At 44.0% G+C, this 22878-nt stretch overlaps 1 protein-coding gene across 1 annotated transcript in view; it reads left to right on the plus strand.

Moving 5' to 3' along the window:
- gas2a (growth arrest-specific 2a) overlaps nucleotides 1-22878 on the plus strand; it is a 32113-nt gene that overhangs the window by 2293 nt on the left and 6942 nt on the right. Inside the window, exons 2-6 of the mRNA XM_076300073.1 lie at nucleotides 5786-5947; nucleotides 11243-11358; nucleotides 17610-17751; nucleotides 22114-22177; nucleotides 22498-22702. Of these exons, the coding sequence (XP_076156188.1) occupies nucleotides 5800-5947; nucleotides 11243-11358; nucleotides 17610-17751; nucleotides 22114-22177; nucleotides 22498-22702 (675 nt within the window). The 5' untranslated portion in view covers nucleotides 5786-5799. The remainder of the gene's footprint in view (nucleotides 1-5785; nucleotides 5948-11242; nucleotides 11359-17609; nucleotides 17752-22113; nucleotides 22178-22497; nucleotides 22703-22878) is intronic.

Below are 22878 nucleotides of genomic sequence, written 5' to 3' on the forward strand. Positions count from 1 at the left end.
AACATAGACTCTTTACACTGAAAAGATGAAAGTGTTCCTTACATCTCTCTCATGCCTGTGTCAAGGGTATATCAACACATTCATGGGAATGTTACACCTGTGTGTGTATGTGTGTGTGCTGGGGGTTAGTTGGTTGGCTACATATGCATGTGTGTTTTAGGAGTATGTGTGTGTGTGGGTGTTTTCTGTGAGATACTTTATGTGTACCTGTACTCTTTTTTGTATACTTTCTTTGCTCATGTTTTTGCAATGAACAGTTGACAACTTGAAGCAGGTGTAAAATTACATAAAAAGTGAAACAATTCTGTGGTAGTTCTCCTAAAAGCAAACTAGTATCCTCTGCTAATGAGAGTTTAAGAGTTTGGGATCTGGAAAGGTTCCATTCATCAACAATTGATTCCAGTGTTTTATATGATCCGTCAAGGAGAAATAGGGTCGAAAATAAAACCTTGTATTTGTTAACAGCGACACTGTTAATTCTGTCATTAACATTTAAGTGGCTGATTGTTAACCCTAGACCCCCAGTGAACTTTCATTTACTGTTTTATTGGATTTATATTAGCTTGCAAACATTCTTTGCTAGCTTTCCTGGGGTCCTGGAGTCTCTCTGCTTTTATTAACTCCTGTGTTAACTTACCTTCCTGTGTGGTGTAATTTCATCCATGAAATATATAATAATATAATATCTGGTGTATTATCAACAACTTCCCAAATGGCCACTAACACCTACACAGTGTCATTTATTGGGGAAATGACCCCTGTATATGTGAAACTGATAGATAGCCAGGCTCACTCAGTCAGCTCTTAAGAGTATATTATGGGTGTATTGCACAGTATGGGTATGTTTCAGCTTGCAGATAACAGGACACAATCCTCATCACACTGTTAACAGACAGTCATTAGGGCGTTTTTAAGTACACTATGCTCTACAGTGAGGACACCATCATTGGACGATTTACTGCCTTCTGAATTAAATGTGAAGGAGAGCCCAACTGCAGTGTTCAGATTCCATTCATTCCTGTTATAAACTGTACATATACGCATAGCCTTCTGTCCTCAGTGAGAGAACTGTGAGTGTTTCCCTGTCCAGCAGTGCAACATCACAGCGAGAGGTGGTGCAGAAAACATAAGGTCAGCACATAACCTTCGCTTACTCTGGTCTACATGCTGAAGAGCACCGTCCCTCAAGACACACACACACACACACACACACACACACACACACATACACACACACACACACACACACACACACGCACACACACAAACAAACACACAAACAAACACATAGACAAACACACAGGCACACACACACACCTCATCAACATTCCTATAGACCTGGCAAAAACCAGATGGTTTTAAATGTGGGTAGGCAATCACATTCCACTGAAGGACTTCACTGAGTCAAATGCCTTTTGACAAATCCAAAAATACAGCAGACTCCTTCTTATTCTGTTCCCTACTTTGAGTCAGACTGCATTGGTGTCATGCCCTTCCTGGCCCACAGAGTGATTCCTGAATGGGGTGTTTGTATCAAGAGCCATTAAGAATCGCCTTAAGCCAAGCCCCACAGGACATGTGCAAGTCCCAGGTGCATCTAAAGAGCCTTCTCTACCTTTTATGATTGTAGTTTATTCAGTAAATATTGAGTTTATAAGGTGTGGTTTCCAGAGCCAACTAGGCTGACAAACAAGAGACATTGTGAAGAGAAAAGTTGAGAATGGTTTGTATTCAGACATGGGCCAATTATATTTCTCTGCCTGATTCCTGGATCTAATATCTTACATAAGTTAATGAATTCAATACTGAACTTAATGAGCTCTAGATGCATATACGATGTCCTAAACCTAAAGCAATACATGTATTGGACATGCTATTCTAAAAGCGATATATCTGTATGTGTGTGATTATTCTGCCAGTGCTGGGAGACTTCTCTTGTGTTTTGGTGCAAGGGTATTGGATCTCACCTGAGGTATAGTGCTTTGCATTGAAAAGACACACTCAACCCGCTTGTCTGTTGCTCCGGCCTCAAATTACTCCATCCTGTATTTGTTGATTGTACATGACATTGTTGATTTTTAGGATTAGTTTTAAATGTTTTATGCATGGCTGGATGGTTGACCCTGACAGCATGACTCTCTGGCACTGTGAAAGCATGCATGTTTGGCAAGGGTGAGGTATTAATAGGCCTCTGGCTCATCTTTTAATGACTATGATGAGTGTTTACTCAGACTTATGTATATATTTGTCAGTGTCAATGTGTGTCCAATTAACAGATAATTGCTATATCCTGTATGATAAGTGTCTTGTCTCAAGTTCCATGTCTTTGAGCTTCGTGTGCAGCCACGGTGACATGTACAGCACATGCTGCTGAACACGGCCTGTTTAGCATCACACGGCAGGAACACATAACATTATACATGGAGCAAACACCTTTTACCAAAGCAATGCCAGGGAATTTCTATTCCAAGGCACTGCAATTTTAGGGAATGCTTGCAATTTTCCTCTGTTTATAAGTATGTGTGTTCCTAAGGAAGAAACCCATGGACCCTCTGTTTATAAGTATGTGTGTTCCTAAGGAAGAAACCCATGGACTTTGTTACATGGCCCATGGAGTTGGCATTGTTAGCAGCTTGTTTTCCTAGTGGAGTGGCAGAATCGCTGCCTGCTGTGTTGTGGCTAGAATGTCCAGACCCGTGTCTCATTAGTGACCACAGTACAACTGCTGCTGAATGACCTCTGCCCACTTCTGTTAATCAGTAGCAGGCACTTGACCCAGTAGCAGCTGGCAAACTCACACCACTGTATTCACACTATCTGTGAAGCAGAGGTCCACTGGAGGCTAGTCGCTTGGTCACACTGTCGAAAAAAGACAGTCGTACCGGCCCCAGCCGTGGCGCAACTAGCTGGGGCACCTGCACAGTACGCCGGCGACCCGGGTTTGATTCCCGCCCTGTGGTCCTTTCCTTTCTTTTTCGTACCTCAGGTTTGTAAGCCTGTAGTTTCTAGACTCTGAGTCTGGTCAGGAAGTTGGACAGTACATGACCCCATCGAAGACTTGGAATCTTGCACAACTCTCTGAGCTGCCCATACTGACAATCACTATATAGCTTGTTGGGATAGACTGCTGCCAAATTCCACCTCACACAAGCCCCACTGCTTTGTTATTATGACCTTATGACAAATCTACAAGACCCCAGGGCATCCCCACGGTAAATAAACCCCTCTGTCCGGCGAAGACAGCTCTCTTACTGTAGGGCCGTAAAAAAAACACTCTCACATCTGGTGCCCAGTTGTGCCTTTTACCTCTTGTTTAACCCATGTTTGCTAACTATTAACCACGGACAAGGGTGGTGAGATTGGGGTTAAGAAAGTAGTTGAAACTGGAGAAGAATTGTGACATTGTTTAGCACAGAGGATGAATGGCTGGCAGAGGATGGTAAGCACTGCTGTGAAAAGGGATTGCTCTGTTAGTCGCCTACCTGCCTGCCTGGATTCAATGCCTGACATAGATCCTGCGGTATAATGACACCAATGTCTGCACTGTTCTCATATAACTTTGTTGGAGGATTTGGGTTGTTGTGTCGTTAGCTTGGATTACGGATTAGCTTTCCGGTGTATATCATAAGCAGTTCAAGTCATTAATCTGTCCATCTGTTAATCTGTATCTGTCTCTCTTTCTGTCTCTCTTTGTTGTGTAAGATAAGCCCTCTCTATCCTTCCCTCCGTCCTGACTGCCTTGTAAAGGCCGCTGCTCTGGACAGTGAAGGGTTGGTGGAAGGCGACGTGAGGTGAGGGAGGGAGGGAGGGCTAACTCCGTGTCGTGCCTGTTGGGAATGTTCCGTGCCATTTGGACTGCTGTAAACTACACCACAGATCTGGCCAGGTGCACAACAGGTCTTTCTCTGTCTTGGACTCTGTAAGAAACCGCAAACGGGGCTTGTCTATCATTTGATCACTCACTGTCTGTCACACTCTCTCTCTATCTCTTTTTCTCTCTCTCTCTCTCTCTCTCTCTCTCTTGCTGTCTCTTTATGTATCTGTGTAGGTATGTATGTAATTGTATGGCCAGATATTTATGTATTGTGCTACTATATGTATTCAGTTACATGTGAGATGCAGGGTCTGAGATGTGAAGTCTGTACTTTTGGAAATGCACAAAAATGTTATACTGTATGATGCAGTCACAGAGGTGTGTGTGTCTGTGTGTGTGTGTGAGAGAGAGAGAGAGAAAGAGAGAGAGACAGAGAGACAGAGAGAGAGAGAGTGGTTGTGCTGGACCGTAGTAACTTGTAAACTCTAGTGTGGGAAAGAGATGAGTCTGATGTCAGAGATAAAAGATACAAAAGATGAATGGAAATAAAATGAATGGGGAAAAAACCCTGGAGAAGGATGAAGGGATGAGGGCTAAACGAGTACTGATGGAGTGAATGGTGAAAAGAATGATTAGAGAGCTGGTGTAGGATTAGGCAGGTGATAGCTGAAACAGAAGCTGTGTGAAATGGTCAGTTGGCTGGCACGGAACTTTGGGCAGTGAAAGAGGTGACTGTGCAACAGATTGAGATGCCCTTTTAAATCACTGACTCCTACACTGACATTTGGCACTACAGGAGCCTACTGACTCATGTCCAGACAGAGATGATAACCAGAACCTCAAAAGTCAGTGTTTGAATATGTTTTGTTCATGTTGTGCTGTTTAAGGTATAGTCAGTATAGCCTACAGTACAGTGGCAAGAAAAAGTATGTGAACCCATGCTAAAGTTGACTAAAAAGAGGAATAAAAAATCATCCTTTGGAAATTGATCGTAATGCCTTAATTAAAAACATGAGGAAAACTCCAACCTTTAAGGACACCAATTTTCTTTGTGAATGAATAATGTATCTTAAATAAATACAGGGGCATAAGTATACACACCCCTAAGGTAGATTTTTTTTTTTTAAATGCCAGTTATTTTATGGATCCAGGATACTATATGTATTCTGATAAAGTTCCCTTGGCCTTTGGAATTAAAATAGCCCCACATCATTACATACCCTTCACCATACCTAGAGATTGGCATGGTTTTATTTCAGTTAGCCTAATATCTGATTTGATTTGCATTGAGAGATAATCTTATGGAAAGTACCCCATGCATTTCTGCATGGGTTCACATACTTGCCACTGTATATGTCTGTGATCTCCTCTCCCGCAGTAGTATGTTTAAAACTAACTCACTTCCTAAATGTTATGCAAAGATGTGCAAAGGTATGCAAAAACACACTACCTGCCAGTCTGCTGATTGGAGTGTTTTGGTCATTCAGTTAGCCAGTTTGTGAAAGCTTGTCTTATTTTTTCGCAGGGCAATTAAACTCAGGATCACAGAACGACATGGGTGGCTAGTGGAAATGACCCGAGTCTTTAGCTAAATGAATTTGACTGATAAAAAGTGATACATTCCTGCATACTGTTGTTTTAAAGCAGCACTGTGCTAGTTTTTGTCTATGACTAGCAAGCAACCTATAAGAATCATGGCACTGCAAGAATCTGGCTATTATTCTACCTGGCGTCTTTTGGCAATGTAGGCAAACACATGAGTTTATCTGTCCTTCGCATGACCATGTATCATCAACATTATTTTGAAGATGACACCAAAAAGCTTACCTCAAAAAGTATTAAATTGTTACACAGTGTTGCCTTAACACCATTACAGTACTTAGTATACTGTTGTTAGTCCCACCATAGCTTGTTACCCTCTGTCCCTCCCTCCTTAGCAGTGCTTTATTTTGTCTCTTAATTCTTTTGCAGGGCAGTGAGAGGGGATGATGTGCAGCTCTCTGAGTCCGAAGCACCTGGCCGGCCCGGGGCTGACAGACATGCAGCAGTACAGCCAATGGCTGGCCAGCCGCCACGAGGCCAGCCTGCTGCCCATGAAGGAGGACCTGGCACTGTGGCTCACCAACATGCTGGGTAAAGGAAATGTTCCTCAGACACCTGTGTACACATTGGCACATGCATGCACACACACACACACACACACACACACACACACACACACACACACACACACACACACACACACATTCTCCACCACTTGGTCTGAAAGGTACCATGTAACACCATGAGGTGTATGAGAGATATAGGTACATTGTCCTAAACTGAACCTAACTGAACTGAACTGCAGTTTGATACTCTGCCCTTCAGTGCCCGTGTGAGCAGAGACAGACAGTGAACAGGATATGCCTTTATTTCCCCCATATTATTTGCATGGCGAGAGACATGTCCTGTTCCTCAGTTTGTTTTAGAGGGGCATGTGTGTGTAAGAAAGGTCGTAATTCGTCCACCGCTTAGGGCATGGGAGTCGAAAGCTCCAACCACCCCAGGCTTCCAACTCAGCGGTTAGAAGCGTTCTTAAGGTTAGGGGTGTGAGGATTTACACGGGTAACTGGCATGCTCAGTTCGCCTCCGTTACATGTGCATTGTATGTCTGTGTGTGCAGCATTTGGGTGTACACATTCCACACCCATATAAATGTGTTTGTATGGATCCATTGATGAGACTCATGTTGTCCAACAAAAGCTTTATTAGTGGAAGCAGGGATCACACATGAACTCAGACACCATTACAAAGAAAACACAAGGGAAGTCACTAAAACATGCGCAGTACACGAACAGGGTAGTCACAAACAACACACCAGGATAAACACATGAGGTACAACCAAGGAAAGACTACACATGCTAATACATACAGGGCAAGGTAAATGCAATTACACCTACAAAAGCCAGTATTACACAAGTTAACATTCACACACATTGCATTCTGGGTGGATAGCACTCAGTCCGGAAGACACCGACACTACATTAGTACGTAGTTACGGTACGTTAGTGCTATGTTTGGATAGAGTGTCAATGCCCAACAGACATCTCCTTACAGGTTAACATGGCAGTGAGTAACGGCGCTTTCACACCAAAGGCACTTTCACACCAAAATCACGCTGGTAATGAAATACATCTGTTCTTATTAGTCTTTACACACCAAGGACGAAATTCCTTCGAATTTCTTAATCGCCACAAATTTCGTCCTTGGTGAGTATAAAGACACAGCAAGAACACATGTAATTAATTACCAGTATGATTTCATGCAAGTATTTCTTTCATCCAAAAATTGGGACTTGGTATGAAAGGGCCTTGAGGCCTGGGATATACTTGCTCTTTGTCCAAGCATTTGTGCACATTCGCGCACACAACTGACTGCATTGTGTAAAAAACCCAGCTTCATTACTGTGCAGGCACTACATGTGTTACTGAATGTCTCCCCTTGAGGTCAGACCACAGAATTCAGACCCAGAGTATAGCTCAAGCTGCTCTTGTATCCTCATGTATCTATACTGCACCTATACTATCGGCCATAATGTTCATGTTAATAGTTCATATCACAAACGCGTCACTTTCATTTAAGGACCTGCATGACCAACCATACAGATACAGCATGCATGTGGCAGCCATTATGCGTACACACACATTCCATTATGCGTACACATACACAACAGACATGTCAAAGTCAAGGCCCGCTAACCTAGCTAATCATTTTTAGTTGTTATGCTAACTATGCTAACTATCATGTTAACAATGCTAACATGCTAACTATGCTAACCATGTGACTTAGCTAACCTAGCTAATCATTTTTAGCAGTTTTGCTAAAAATGCTAACAATGCTAGCAATGCTAACATGCTAACTATGCTAACCATACTAACTAGCTACAGTGGGTAGGAGTCATAGTTGATGACAAGTGTTGACATAGTTGATGACAAGTTAAAAGTTGTTGATAGACAGCTAGTTGAATAGATAGTTTAATAATAGTTTAAAAGTAGACTGTTTAAAAGTTGAATGTATATAGTTTAAAAGTTTAAAAGTTGAATGTAGATAGTTTAAAAGTTGTTGATAGACAGCTAGTTTAATAGATAGATAGTTTAATGATAGTTTAAAAGTAGACCGTTTAAAAGTTGAATGTAAAAAGTTCAGTAGTTTAATGGGTTACATTGTTTAACAGTGGATTATTGTAGTGAGGACTTTTATTTTGAAACAGTTTTGGGCAGAGGAAACAGTTGAATAGGATGTGTAGTCTTAATTGACCCAGATTGTATGCTTAAAGCCTGAGGCTGCAGGTGGCCTGAACACCTGCCATAGGATTCTAATTGCTTAATGGCCGTATTATGATGTCATAATCGACAATGTTAAGTCTATGGGGATTTTTAAAAAGTTTTTCTTTAATAGTTTAAGTATAAAAGTTTCAAAGTTGAAAAGTCATACCAACCCGATCTGTTTGAAGACCTACGTTACAAAGTTTGAATGAAGTTTCTAAGTTAAACTGTTCAAGAGAAATTGCGTACGGAAAAAGTGGTAAGCGGAATAATAATAAGAAGAAGAAGTTGCCTAGGAAGAACAGTACAGTGCATTTTCATGCACTGTAATAAGTTGTTGCCTAGGAAGAACAGTACAGTGCATTTTCATGCACTGTAATAATTGTATTGTAATATATTATGATAATTTAATGGGGGGTGGGAGGAGGGGGTGGGTTCATGTAGGTGGGCCCTATGACCCCAAAGCATGCCTTGACTGGGCCTCAGGTCAAAGAAGTTTGAGAAAGGCTGATGTAGACGACAGAGCAGCAAGGAGACATCATATGATCATTTAAACAAGTTTTATGACAAGGTCGGTGAGGATGGGAAAAATCGTACATTTGTGCAAACTTTGCCCGCACTTCAGTCACAGTCATTATTCATTTAATATAAAATACAGTACACGTCTTGGTTCAATAGGTTACGTGCAGTCATTTTAATATGGTTTAATAAACATTGAACCAGTCCGGCCCTCGGCTTGTAGCAAATTTGTTTTTTTGGCCCTCTAATGTATTTGACTTTGACATTATGCGTACACATACACATTCCATTATGCGTACACATACACATTGGTAAAAGCAAGTGTATCCCAGACCTAAGAGTGGGTCAAGTGCTCTGAACATCCTTGCAGTCATCATCTGGGTTGCTGTACTACCCTGCTGCTGAGTGTGACGTGGGAATTCGCCACAGCTGATTCCAATGTGTGCACCAAAACACGACAGCAGGGGGGATTGTGGGTTAATGAGAATTTCTTTAAAGTGTTTGTTTGTTTATTTTCTTCCTAAGTGTTTGCCATCCATTAGTCTGGCTCGTGTCATGGCTCAGATGCAGTGCAGTCATTCAGCAAGTATTTGGAGGTTGATGTTCAAAGTGGACCTGCTACAAGAAAAATGTGAAATGTTTGGTCATGTGTCCCTAGATACGACGTGTGCCATGTGGAAAGCCTTTCTTGTGAATGAGATCATCACATTCATGCAGTAAATTCTATGTGTTTTTCTCCTTCTTGCTTGTTAGGTTATTGTGGAAAAGAGACTGTGTGAAAGTCTGGAAGGCATTCTTCATCACCTCAGTCTCTCTTCTCCAACATTATACATTCTGTGGGAGGAAGTGACATTCATATGTGTGATCCTCACAGATAATGTGAGGTTTTGAAATAAGAAAACAAGTAAAAAGAAAGCAAATATCCCTTTGGAGGCTCTTGAGTGTTTCATGTACACCAGAAAGTTTTGTGTATATGCATTTAAGAAAAAAACCTCTATGAATGGGAAACAAACAGAAAGGACTAAGACATAAATACAATTAAAAAAATCAGGAGTGCAGAAGGAAACGGTGCAATTTGAATTGCTTTTGAACTCACATACCAACTTTTTTCCAAAATGGCAGACTGCATCTTAAATGGTGCAGAGACGTTAAACAGTGTGGAGCACCACAAGTCAAGTCAAGTTAAGTCATTTTATTTCTATTGCACAGTCAAAAACAACAGGAGTTGACCAAGAGTACTTCACAGTCCAGTCAGACTTTAGTGATACATGAATAAAACTAGTGAAGAATACATAAATAAAAGAAACCGAGATTTAGACTGAATAGCAACTCCCCACTTCTCCAAAAGGCAAATGGGGAGAGGGGAACGCTGTCTGATTATCCTGGGCTCTATAGAGACATCAGGAATAGGTGATGACGGAGAAGACAGGACCAGAAAAAAGTTAGTGGATTTCTTAAAACAAAAGATTATTAAAGTGGTTTAAACAGTTCTGTTCAGGTAAGGAGAGTGTGGGGCCTTTCAAAAGGAATGTGTGGAGTCCTGGCTTTGTTCTCTCTGACAGAACCGAGCTTTGGTGCAGTCAAGAGGAGCGTTTCCCCTTCTCAGAACAGAGAGAGAGGGGAGAGGAGAGAGGAGAGGAAATTATTTCATGAAAGGAGAGTGGTGGGGGATGAGGGGTGGGCAGTGCGGGTCGTGAGGGGCTCCCAGTATGTTCTTCCTCTGGGCTCAATTATGACATTTGGAACTCATTAAATTTCATTCACCCCCACCCCCACACACCCCCTCCTGCCTTTTTAATAAAAAACAAAAAAAGAGTGGATGTAGAAAAAAAATCTGCTCCGTTTCTTTCCACAGATACCCCACCACCCCTTCACCCCACGTTCTCCCACCCTCCCCCAACTCCCACTCTCTCTACCACCCCCTGTTACAGTGATCTAACTCTGGAGGAATGGTTTTCTGGAGACCAGGCTCTCTTTTGTGACAGACTTTCGTACTCCACAGTTTTTGTTGTAGTCTTGCAGCAATGCTTTGGCTTATCTGGAGTTACTATGCAAAAAGGCTATCATCTGTTTCCTCGGCAGCTGTCCACAATGAGGTTTGTTTTCTGTTGACTCTCTGAGCCTCCATGTTCTGATATTTGCCCACTGATTGTGGCACTGGGGCTTAGTTGGGCTCCTGGACAATGGCACTGTCCCCCCTACTAAAATGGAGAGGACAATGAGCTGTCCCCAAGTTCTTGCCTTCCCTAAAGGGACATGGACCAACAGTCTTTCACTGTGTCCAAATCAATTAACATTCCCACACAGACTTGACATTCCACAAGAGAAAGAATGTGCACTGCTCATGAAAACCCTTGGACTAGATTTCCTGTCATTTTTTGATCTCAGTTGGAAAGACTTTTAGTCAAATTTATGATGCTATATTTCACTCACGTGTTCCATACTGTACAGTCACTCACAAAATACCCCACTCTTCTGTTATATTTTCACACATGTAAAACTTTCTCTTTTTTCCTCTCTCTGTTTCTCTCATATTCTCTTTCTCTGATTCTCTCTCTCTCACTATTTTATATCATTCTAATCATTCATCTCTCGCTACCCATAGGTCAAGAGATCACTGCGGAGAGCTTCATGGATCGTCTGGACAATGGCTTCCTGCTCTGCCAGCTGGCTGAGACCTTGCAGGAGAAATTCCGACAGAATGGTGGCGAGATGGCCAAGGTACCGCTTACTCATCTCGTCTAGTGGTCTCCTTCTTCTCCCCTCAGATCGTATTCCGTCTTTATATCTCTTTCCCGAAAGAGGGCTATGCACCTCCGCAGGGCAGACGGCCTCTGCTGTTTACAGTCCCTCACAGTCAGACGTGAAACGTCTCCACAGCCAGACTGGCAGCTGGGCTCGTTATTTCTCATTTTATTTCGTTCGGTTTTATGTGGAGATTGGCTGGCAGCCAGAGAGAGAAAGAGAGCGTGTGTCTGTGCCCCAGCACTGCTGCTTTTTTAGGCATGTGCGTCGAAGGGAGGTGATGATGATACTAAGCTAACGCTAACAGTACGCTTTCATCCTACTCTCAGTGGCCATGGAATATCTCCTCAAGAACGTCTCCCAGGCGATGACTCTCAGGATTCCAAAGTCAAGAATCAGGTTTCCATGTTACCATGGAGATGGAATATGTGTGGTAGTAGCACTCATTGGGAATATTCCTTTAATTAGAGAAGAATGCAGGGAGCAGACAAAACACTGGACTGTCAGACCGATGACTTCACTGGTGTTTTTGTTTTTCTAATCTTGGGGGCTGCTGGAGGTAATGGAACCCCCTGAGTGAACTGGCAGAGCTGTGGCCTCTTTCAATAAAACAGCAACATTTTCTCCTATTTTTTCTGCAGACTCCATCCAATAAACTCATTTTTACAGCTCATATATACGACAGTCCCAGTGTGTTACCTGTGAACTTAAACTGCAATTGATTGCTTTTGTCTGGTCTGTTTTGTGAGGATTTTAAAACCCGCTGTAGATTATTCTAGCCGTTATTGTTTCTGTCCTCAACACAAAGCCCTCTGTCTTGTGTGTGGAGGCTGGGCACGTCCTACCCAGAATTCCAGGTTGGAATTGCTGACTGAGCCGTTTTAAGGGGCAGACAAGGCTAGCACTAATGATAGCAAAATTCTGTTTGAACAAGAAACTCACAGACGGGAAAGGCATTAAACTCAGACTTTTAGCTTTTCTGTGGTAAATTAAGAAAAATACTTCAGCTTGGCTTGGCAAACACCCAGGCGTTTTCGAACCTCAGTAATAGGCCTGTCACCCTTCACTGACACGCTGCTTTATAACCAACTCAGCCAATACCTCCCCAAAGCACCGTTAACACGGCATGACACACCAGGCAAATGCATGAAAAACAGTGAAGTGTGAGTGTGTGTGTGTGTGTGTGTATATGTATGTGTGAGAGTAAACTTTGTCCTTATCATGCCCCTGTGCCCTGTTGATAAACTGTGACCATGACACACACATGTTGATCCCTCTGTCCCCAGAGTCTTGTGTTCTGTGTCTGTGTGTGAAAGTGGCTGTAAGACAGTAACACATCTCTCCCTATGCACACATGCATGGAGGAACTAAAGGGTTGTCAGAGGGAGCATGTCCGTGATAAATGTCTACAAGAGCTGGTTTGTTGGGCCCCTAACTCAATATGGGCGGAGGACCACAGTTTCAGTCGAATTTAAGTTTCTTTCTATGTGTGTGTGTGTGTGTGTGTGTGTGTGTGTGTGTGTGTGTGTGTGTGTGTGTGTGTGTGTGTGTGTGTGTGTGTGTGTGTGTGTGTGTGTGTGTATGTGTGTGTGTGTGTGTGTGTGTGTATTCCCATGTTTGTGCATTCATGTCCTTGTGTAACTGGTAAAGTGGTTTGAGAGAGTAGAAGTCCTCTCCACATCCTCTCCCACAGGCCACTGTCTGTCCGTGCTCTAAACGGATTCAGCTGCTTAGGAGAAGCCCTCTCTGTTCTCTCTCTGGTCTCCCGTGAGCCAGGGGTCGAGGAAGAGGTCAGCACAAGGTCAGAGAGGATGAGAATAGCAGCTGGACACAAAGCCCTGATCTGATACCAATGAACAGAGAGCTGACAAATAGGACTTTGCTTTTCTTATCAAGTGAGACTGATGAGCTCACTCTACTGATGATCGTGGTAACTATACAAGATGCTAAAGGAATAGCTTAAAGGCCTGTCCTCATCAGCCATGATGCCTACAACTAAAACTAGGCTCACAAGAGAATTCACACTGACCAAAGAAAAGGAAAGCCTCTGAGAAATATCATTCTTTTTTCAAAGTGATGGCTTTAAAATGAACTGGATGATGATTGGCTGCCAGTGTTTGTATTGTTCACCCAATAGTTCATTCTTAATGCTTGTGTGGTTGTTGCCATTGTCATGAGGATGTATAAAGTTATCGTTATTGTTATCTTCGGTAGTGAGAATGACCCTTTGGCCTCCCTTGTTCTGAACAACTGTTAGCACCTCATTTGATGGCTTGCTGACTGTGGTGACAAAGGATGATTCTGAAACCAGAGTCGGATGCAACGTGAGCCACTCTGGAGGAAGTAGATGATGGTGCTGCTGTGACGCCAGACCCTGGCTGGACCTTTTGAGGAGTCAGCTGTTGTTGTTGTGTTGTTGTGAAGAGAGGAGAAACCCACAACGGCATTATGACCCAACCCAAGCCCTAGTGAGCAGAGGACTCACTGCTGGCCTGCCTCGCCATACATAACATGCATAAAACAATAATATAACAAGCGTGGGAGAGCTTGTCAGGCACTTAGCGTGTATATTTATGTATGTGTGTGTGTGTGTGTGTGTGTGTGTGTGTGTGTGTGTGTGTGTGTGTGTGTGTGTGTGTGTGTGTGTGAAAGAGAGAGAGAGAGCATGTGTGTAACTGTGTAATGGACGGATGGGTCTGCTGATCACTGTGTGATGTGGATGGAGAGAGTCTGTTAAGTATGCTCATGGGAACAGCTAGAGAATGAGAGAGAGGGAGAGAGAGGAAGAGAGAAGGAGAGGAGAGAGCAGGAGAAAGGAAAAGAGAAAGAGAGAGAGAAGGGAAGAGAAAGACGAAGAAGAGAGAGTGAAATGAAATAAAGGAGACCATTGATCAATCGATGAGCTGTTTAGTAGGAGAGGGAGAGAGGGATGGGTAGAGATAGGAATGCTTTGATGTTGTTTATGCTTGTGGAGGGTTTTTTTGGGCGCAGACAGCCATTGCAGGCAGAGCCTTTTGGTGGAGGTTTCAGAACCGCAGATGATGAGATGAAGGCATGGTCTTTTAAGACCTTTTAAGACCCAAGTGACCTGGGTTACTGTTATGCTACATTGGTTTCCAGCTTTCCACTGTATTGATCAGGAGCTAGAAAATAACACTGAGACCCACACACATACCAGAGAGGCAGGGCAGACACACACACACACACACACACAAACACAAACACACACACGCACACGCACACGCACACGCACACACACACACACACACACACACACACACACACACACACACACACACAGACACACACACACACACACACACACACACACATACACAAACGCTTGCACACACACACACAGCGTTCATTCATATTCCCTAGTGAAGCTGCTTGCCCTCCTCGCACAGTATGGTGTGAGAGACAAAAATGGTCGACGCCAAAAAGTCTTTGATTATTATTCTCCTGTCTAGAAGCAAGCTCACCCAGCAGCAGCAGCAGCAGCAGCAGGACAGGAAAGCCTTGAGCAGCTTCCAGCGTAGAAAGGGAAGCCATGTCACGCCAGCGCCGACGGTGTCACATTCCAACCGTCAGGCAGCACAAAAGGCCCTGTCCGAGCCAGTCAGCCCTGCCCCTATTGATGACGCCGTAATTGGTGTGTTCTTGTTTGGGGTCCCTCGTAATGAGTCGCTGTAGTTTATTAGCGTCCACAAAGGGGTCAAGGTGTGCGAATACTATCGACACAAGCACCGGTGAAGCAAACAGGTATAATTGATCCCCCCGACAAGAGGGATGGAACAGGCCTAGCAGATGTTACCGATCTATTTTAGGGCAATGCGCCAGTGCGTGCGGATGCGTGGGCATTGGGATTAGCACCAGGGGAGCTGTATTGGCATGCGGGTGATGGGTGAAGTGGCAGCAGACTCGGGGTTGTCAGGCAGCCAGCGGCCGGCACGCTGGAGAAGAAAAAAGGGAAAGGGGGGGAAAATCCCAACAAAAGAATGCATTTTTCCAGAATGACTTCACTGCACCTTTGCCTGGGCCGAGACACACACACTTCCTCCGTGAAAGAACGCTGACGCACATAAATCTCCCACACAGAGTGTGTGTGTGTGTGTGTGTGTGTGTGTGTGTGTGTGTGTGTGTGTGTGTGTGTGTGTGTGTGTGTGTGTGTGTGTGTGTTATTTGATCCTGGTGATTCCTGACAGTCTGGTAAAATGTCCAGCCACATCAATGTGTCTGACATTTCTCATATTGATCTGTGAGTGAGAAAAGGCCACTGGTCCCTGCAGAACAGACCAACAGATGGATGGGTGAGGGAGGGGGGGAGGGGTAGAGCTTGATTTCAATTGCAATCTAATAAATAGATAGATAGATAGATACTTTATTGATCCCCAAGGGGAAATTCAAGGTCTCAGTAGCATACAGACAATACACACACATTCACTAACAGAAAAAGCAGAAAAAACTAATTAAAAGTATATAATATAAAAAACACAACTAAGCAATAAGGACAGTAGAAGATAAAGAATATACTAAAATACAAATTATACTAAATAACACTTAATCTAATTCAATTCTAAAAACAGTATCCACATAGTGGGTGATTAATCAAGAGGCACTTGCAATGACTGAGGCAGGGACTGAGCCTGTGATTCTCTGTGCATAGTAAGGTAAGGTGCTCTGTGTGAGTGAGTGTCATGGTGATGGTGCAAATGAGTAAGTCCAACAGTGCAACAGTGCAAGAATAAAGTCTAGACACCAGCATAAAATAAATATGGACATATAAGAGAGTAGGCAAGGTAATATAAAAAAAATGTAGAAAAAACTATATATATATATATATATATATAAATATATATAACTATATTAAGAAAAGGTATAAGTGTGGCCACAATCCGGCTGTGGCATGGAGGGAGGGGTTATACATATGTGCTAATATAGCACGCAAACAGTAAGGCAGTGGTAAAAAGTGGTAAAAAGTGGCAAGTGGACAGATAGTACCAAAACATGAAGAGGGTGGAGAGGCAGACAGACTATGCAGAGAGTCTGTCTCTCCTCTTCCCTTAAGTGAAGCATTGAACAGTTCAATGGCCCTGGGGACAAATTACTTCCTCAGTCTGTCTGTTGTGCAAGGCAGTGAGCGAAGTCTCCAGCTGATCAGGCTCTTCTGCTTTACAATAGTGCTGTGGAGTGGATGACACTCATTGTCCAAAATGTTGATCAGTTTGTTCAGGGTCCTTTTGTCAGATATTGAAGTGATGCACTCCAGTTCAGCTCCCACTACAGAGCCAGCTTTCCTTACCAGCCTGTCAAGTCGCCCAGCATACTTCTTCATTGTGCTTCCTCCCCAGCATACCACTGCATAGAAGAGGACGCTGGCAACAACAGACTGGTAGAACATCCTGAGGAGCTTGCTGCACACATTGAAGGAGCGCAGCCTCCTCAGGAAGTACAGCCTGCTCTGCCCTTTCTTGTAGAGTGTGTCAGTGTTGGCTGACCAGTACAGTTTATTGTCCAGGTGGAGACCCAGATACTTGTAGGTGCTTACCACCTCCACATTGACCCCATCAATGGGGACTGGTAGCAGAGTGGGCTTAGACCTGCGGAAATCCACCACCATCTCCTTGGTCTTTGAAGTGTTGAGCTGAAGATGATTGAGTTTACACCATTGCACAAAGTCCTCCACCAGGCTCCTGTACTCCTCCTACTGCTCGTCCCTAATACACCCCACAATTGCAGTATCATCAGAAAACTTCTGCATGTGGCATGACTGTGGCATGGTGTTGTAGCAGAAGTCAGAATGTGTACAGGGTGAACAGGACTGGAGAGAGCACAGTTCCCTGTGGCGCTCCGGTGCTGCTGATCACAGTGTCAGAGAGACAGTTCTTCAGTCTGATGAACTGTGGTCGCTCGGTCAGGTAATCTTTAATCCAGGTTACCAGGTGAGCGTCCACACCCATCTGCAAGAGCTTGTCTCCCAGTCTGAGGGGTTGGATGGTGTTAAAAGCACTTCAGAAATCAAAGAACATATCACATGTCAAACAAAATAAAGCCATGAAGTGATGGCATACGTTTTTTTTCTGAATTTTCTTCACCGTCAGGAAAAGCTGTTCTGCTGAAGATGAATGTGTCTGCTGGTGAAGCCAGAAACACTGAACCATCCATTCACATGTCCACATTGAGTCTGTGTTGCATTGCCTGACCGTCCTGCTCTCCTCTCTCCTCAGGCCATCCCCAGCCGCAAGATCCCCTGTCGAGCCAGCGCCCCCTCCGGGTCCTTCTTCGCCAGGGACAACACGGCCAACTTCCTGGCCTGGTGTCGGGAGGTGGGGGTGGGAGAGATGTGCCTGTTTGAGTCCGATGGACTGGGTGAGTGTCCAGTCTCTAGGTCTGTGTGTCTATTCATGTGGGCATATGCTGGAATATGAATTCAGGTATCATATTGTAATGAAAGCACTGGTATCTCACTTGACTAGTAGGGTATGACTGCCCCATCCTCTATATATTCCTGACTCTTACTTTCATATTTAAATTATTTCCACATTTTGCCTCTTGCTGTATTAAAGAAAAAGAATGTCCTCCATTTAATTGCTGCTACACATAACTGAGACTCCATGTACAAGCCACAGAACTGGATCTTCCCAGCGGAGGTGCTACTGTACCTTGACATAAAGGCCAATGTGGCTGTTCTTTTCAGGCGGCTGTGTTAAGGGCTCTGCTGTGTCGTAATGAAACAGCGTGTATTGGAGTCCTCTGACCCTGTTCTCATCCCCACCTCTGTGTGCTCATCCCCACCTCTGTGTGCATGGGCAGCAAAGGTCAACGGATGCAAATTCAGAGGGCTGTTTCTCTCTCTCTCTCTCTTTCAATAACACACACTCACTGTTCATTCATTCCTTAAAGGAACAGGTTGCTCTTCTCTCTCTTATCTCAATATCATGACAGAGAAAAACGGTCCATTTACAAATGGTCCATTCACTTTCAGCTTGTGTGTGTCTTGCTTAGGGTGGAGTGCTAAACGGAATCTCTTACTCTCATAATAAAAGTTATGAAGGCATAAACATACAATGCAGTGGTGTTGTAATCTAGATGCATGGCAGTGATCAGATGTTTAGGCATTGCCAAAATCTCCATTAATAAAGTCTCCAGAGGTCTTGTGCTGGTACATTTACACTGGAGCAAAAGCTGGCTGGATTCAGAAGCAGGACACACTCACATAGTCCAAAGATAAAGATCAAAGCTGAGAACACAAGCAAATGGAGCAAACAAATATTACATCACACCGTTATGCAAATAAAAACATTTCCAGACACTTGCAATGGCTCTGGCTCTGCTTAATAATTTCCTGCAATAGACCTTAACCATTGGTAATTAACCATAACACTGAGGCCCATTGCAAATGATTGCAATACAGATCAACTACAGACCGCAATATTGTTTTTTTAATAGTGCTAGGTCATTTTGTATCAGGTTATCCCATATGTTTTTATATTCTGCCAAATGCTGTGCTGTATAAAAATGTGTACTAGTGGTAGTAGAAGTAGCATATACTGTATTGTACCATTTTAGGATTTGCTTGGTTCACAATGATTATGTATGGCAGGCTGCACAGATACTTAAGCGTAAGATGAAGAGGAGACTCTGCTCTCAGCATCCCTAAGCTCGCCAGATCTCCCCTCAATGGCTCCCATTGTGTAGCTGGAGACGGCAGCTGATGCTGGACAGGCTGGTCATCTCACTTTCTCTCTCTCTCTCTCTAACCAGACCTGATTAACCTGCAGTCCTCTCTGGAGACACCAACAACACAATGCTCGCTCTTCTTTCTCTCTCTCTCCCTCTCTCTCTCTCTCTCACTCATTCTGCCTCAGGCACTCCATCTTTATCACTCTGTGATGTCATGCTCTCTCTTTGTTTTTCAACACCATGGTCCACCATGAAACTTCTCTCTCTGTCTCTCTCTCTCTCTCACACACACACACACACACACACACACACACAAACACACACACACACACACACACACACTTTCCCATCTTTCCCCTTATAGTTCCCCTCTATTTCCTGTCTCTGTACTCCACACCGCTGTCTGGCCTATCTGTTTCTGTCTTGTTAGCAGCCCTGTATTTGCAGAGAGCACGGCCCATCAGAGTGTCTGTGTGTTTGAGAGGAGGAGAGGGTGGTTTTGGTGGTCAGAGAATGAGAGGAAGAGGGTTTGGGAAGATCCCCGTGGATTCACCAGGAGAAAGAGAGGGGGTGGGGTGGGTGGGGTCGGGGTACAGAGTGAGATAGTAAGGGAACAGGGAAACAGCTGCATAGCAAGCAGAGCTTACTGAGGGAGTGACAAGGAGAGAGAGAGAGAAAGAAAAAGAGAGAGAGAGAGAGAGAGAGAGAGAGAGAGAGAGGACAGAGGGAGGAAGACAGAGTCTGAGAAAGTAGGGCAGGACCATGGAACTGATTCTCTCTGATGGCTTAGAAAATTCTTGTTCCCCTCCACTCTTAATGTCTCTCCATGCTGTGTGTGCTTGCATTTGTGAGTCATATTTCTGTGTTTACGTTACTTCATGTTACTCCAGGCCTTGAAAAGCAAGCAGCGGAATCTTCTTGTGTTATTCTGGCAGTAGTCTACAAATAGTATTGTCTGTTAATATGACCAGAAGCTCTAAAGCAAATACCCAAATACCTCCATGCTTGGATAAACAGCCAATATGCCACTGCTGCTTTCCTCCAACTTGCTTTATTACCACTGTAAAAATGCAGAGTAGCACATCTTAAGCCTCTGATCACAGAACTTTACCTGAACTGCACCCTGGATCGGATTTGACATGCTCCATTCCTAATCCAGCTAAGAACTGTTCCGAGGTCAGTCAGCTGTTCTCTGGGGGTAACGCGATATGTGATGGTGACATGTATCATGTTGTTATGGGACTGTCTCCCTTAGAGCTTTGCTGGAATAGGCAGGCTTGAAGGCTCGATGGAGACGAGATTCTGTGGAAATCCCCTTTCAATTTGCAGAGTGCTAAATCACTGAAGGGCAGTTTCACTCTTCACACTCTGAGGTATCTGATGGCCAGTGGACAGAGAGGAAAATCTGTGTAGTTTATAAAGCTGGGCCTGGACCAGGTTATGCTGCCCTGTTACTGTAACCAACACGAGCAGTGTGTGTGTGTGTGTGTGTGTGTGCAGAGGCTCCAACCATAGGGTCACGGTGGTGTCGCATAGTCAGTAAAGCCTAATAATATTTTGAATTAACATAGACATATAATTTTTCTTCGATATTTTGTTAGTTAGCCAAACACAATCCGTTCTCAAAGACAAGCAGATGAATGCTTCCCAGTGCCATATCTGAATTCCTTCAATAAGACCAGGCTTAAACACAAAAAGCCCCTTTGAAACAACACAAGCCTCACTAATCATTTGGTGCTTTTTTCTCCCTTCTCTGGAAGTGAAAGTTGAGATGGAAAGTTCGGGGGGTGTAGACCTCTGGAAGGAGCGCCAGACTCAGGTTTGCCGTGTGTGGAGATGGAGGCTGATGACTAAACCGCATGCCCCTCTCACTGTCTGTCATTTCATTTCTCATCCACTCCGACTGCAGCGGAGAAAAGAGAGAACACCAGTCCATGTGTGTTGGATTTCATGCTTTTTTTTTTTTTTGCGGGGTCGGGGGGCAGATCTGGAGTTTATCATCTCTGGAGTGGTTTCAAGCACTCGTATAAGGTAGCCACTCACTGCCTCTGGAGAGGATCGGCTCTGGTGATAATCAGGTGCAGATATTCAGTGCACCAGATCAGCTCTGCTGAATCCCTCATACAAACAGCATGCCATCTAATGCACAGACCACTGGGTCAGCCATTAGAAACAATGTACACAGAGTCTCCATAATCTCCCATAGGAGAGCAAAGTTTGAAATGAGATCTCACCTGTTTCTTCTAAGGGACCTTTAGGGGAAATATGGGGAGATAAGAACAAATTCAGAAGATTTTATGTTGAACTTAAATTGGACTGAGGCTGAGACAAGAGGAGGGCTATATTGCAGCTGAGAAAAAAAGATGTCCTTCTCAATCTATTCTTATCTCACCTTATTTCTCCTAAAAGAAACAGGTCAGATCTCAATAAGAGCTTATTTGTTTATTGTGAGACAAAGAAAATACTGTTCCAAGACGAGAAACTTTCCTTTCAACTTTCAAAGTCATGGATCAGAAATCAGACACATTATCAGAAATGAGTTACTGTACATGTATGTGTGTCCATGTTGTGCCTCCTCCTACCCTTTCCCCTCCATAGATGAGCTCCTTCTCATTCCTCAGCATTGTGGTGTGTTGTTTTCATGTGTAACTTGTAAAGAGTCGGCTCACACTGAAGTGGTTCTGGCTCTGATCTGGGTGTGGATTTGCAGGATCCACATCAGACTGGAGCCAGAACTTTACAGGAGTCAAAGATATCCCATTACATTGACACCGCTAACATGTAAAGGATTTCTTATGGCACTCTGATATTCCTAAAGCTGAAATGTGTGTGTAGGCCTATGTGTGTGTGTGTGTGTGTGTGTGCGCGTGCGTGTGTGCGTGCATGTGTGTACATGCATGTGCATCTGTGTGTGTTTGTGTGGGTGGGGGTGGATGGGAGGTTGGGTTGTGTGCATGTGTGTGTGTGTGTGTGTGTGCGTGTGTGTGTTTGTGGGTGTGTGCATTTTACAGCTGTATACTCTTGAGTGATAGTGTGACTCTCTCACAGTTCTCCACAAGCAGCCTCGGGAGGTGTGTCTCTGTTTGCTGGAGCTGGGCAGAATTGCCTTGAGGTAACAGCCTGCTACCTCAACACACACTTCAACATGGCTGCCAGTGGTATTACCCATGTGCTGAGATAGAATGTAGAGAGATTAAAGTATAGAACATATATTACTTCACATCAATTCATTTCCAACACCAGTGTTCCTCCCTGTCGTAACCACTATCTCTAGTCCATAGCCTCTGTTGTTGTTTATTAGCCTTTATTTATTTTCCTTGTCTGTATACTGATTTATGTTTTGTAGTCACCCTGTCAGGCTGTAAAGGCCATTTAGCCTTGCACCTTTCCACAGTCATCACATAAATCGCCTGAACTCATTTCCCCTTGCAGGTATAAGGTGGAGCCCCCTGGTTTGATTAAGCTGGAGAAGGAGATTGAGCAGGAGGAGACGGCGCCTCTGCCGCCCCCCTCCCCGCTGTCACCCTTACTCTCCCCCACCATCTCGCCCACGCCCACGCCCACGCACACGCACTCACCCTCCGCCACCAAAACCTCCGCCAGCAAAAAGAGCACGGGCAAGCTGCTGGATGACGCCGTGAGTTATTGCCGTGCCCTTTACCACACACGTCTCAAATCACCCCATGGCAGTTTTACCACTGCCTTGTCTGGTAGACAGTTTGCCGTTTTGCTGGGATTTGGCTAATAATCATTTTAGCTCCTGCAGGTTAGCTCCTACTCACAATCCTGAGGCCAGGGGTTCGTATCTCATAG

Source organism: Alosa pseudoharengus, unplaced genomic scaffold (genome assembly GCF_046254945.1).
Source record: "Alosa pseudoharengus isolate Yale_2024_CS ecotype anadromous, Long Island Sound unplaced genomic scaffold, YU_APseudo_1.1 YU_APseudo_1.1_scf_10, whole genome shotgun sequence".
Lineage (NCBI taxonomy): Eukaryota > Metazoa > Chordata > Actinopteri > Clupeiformes > Clupeidae > Alosa > Alosa pseudoharengus.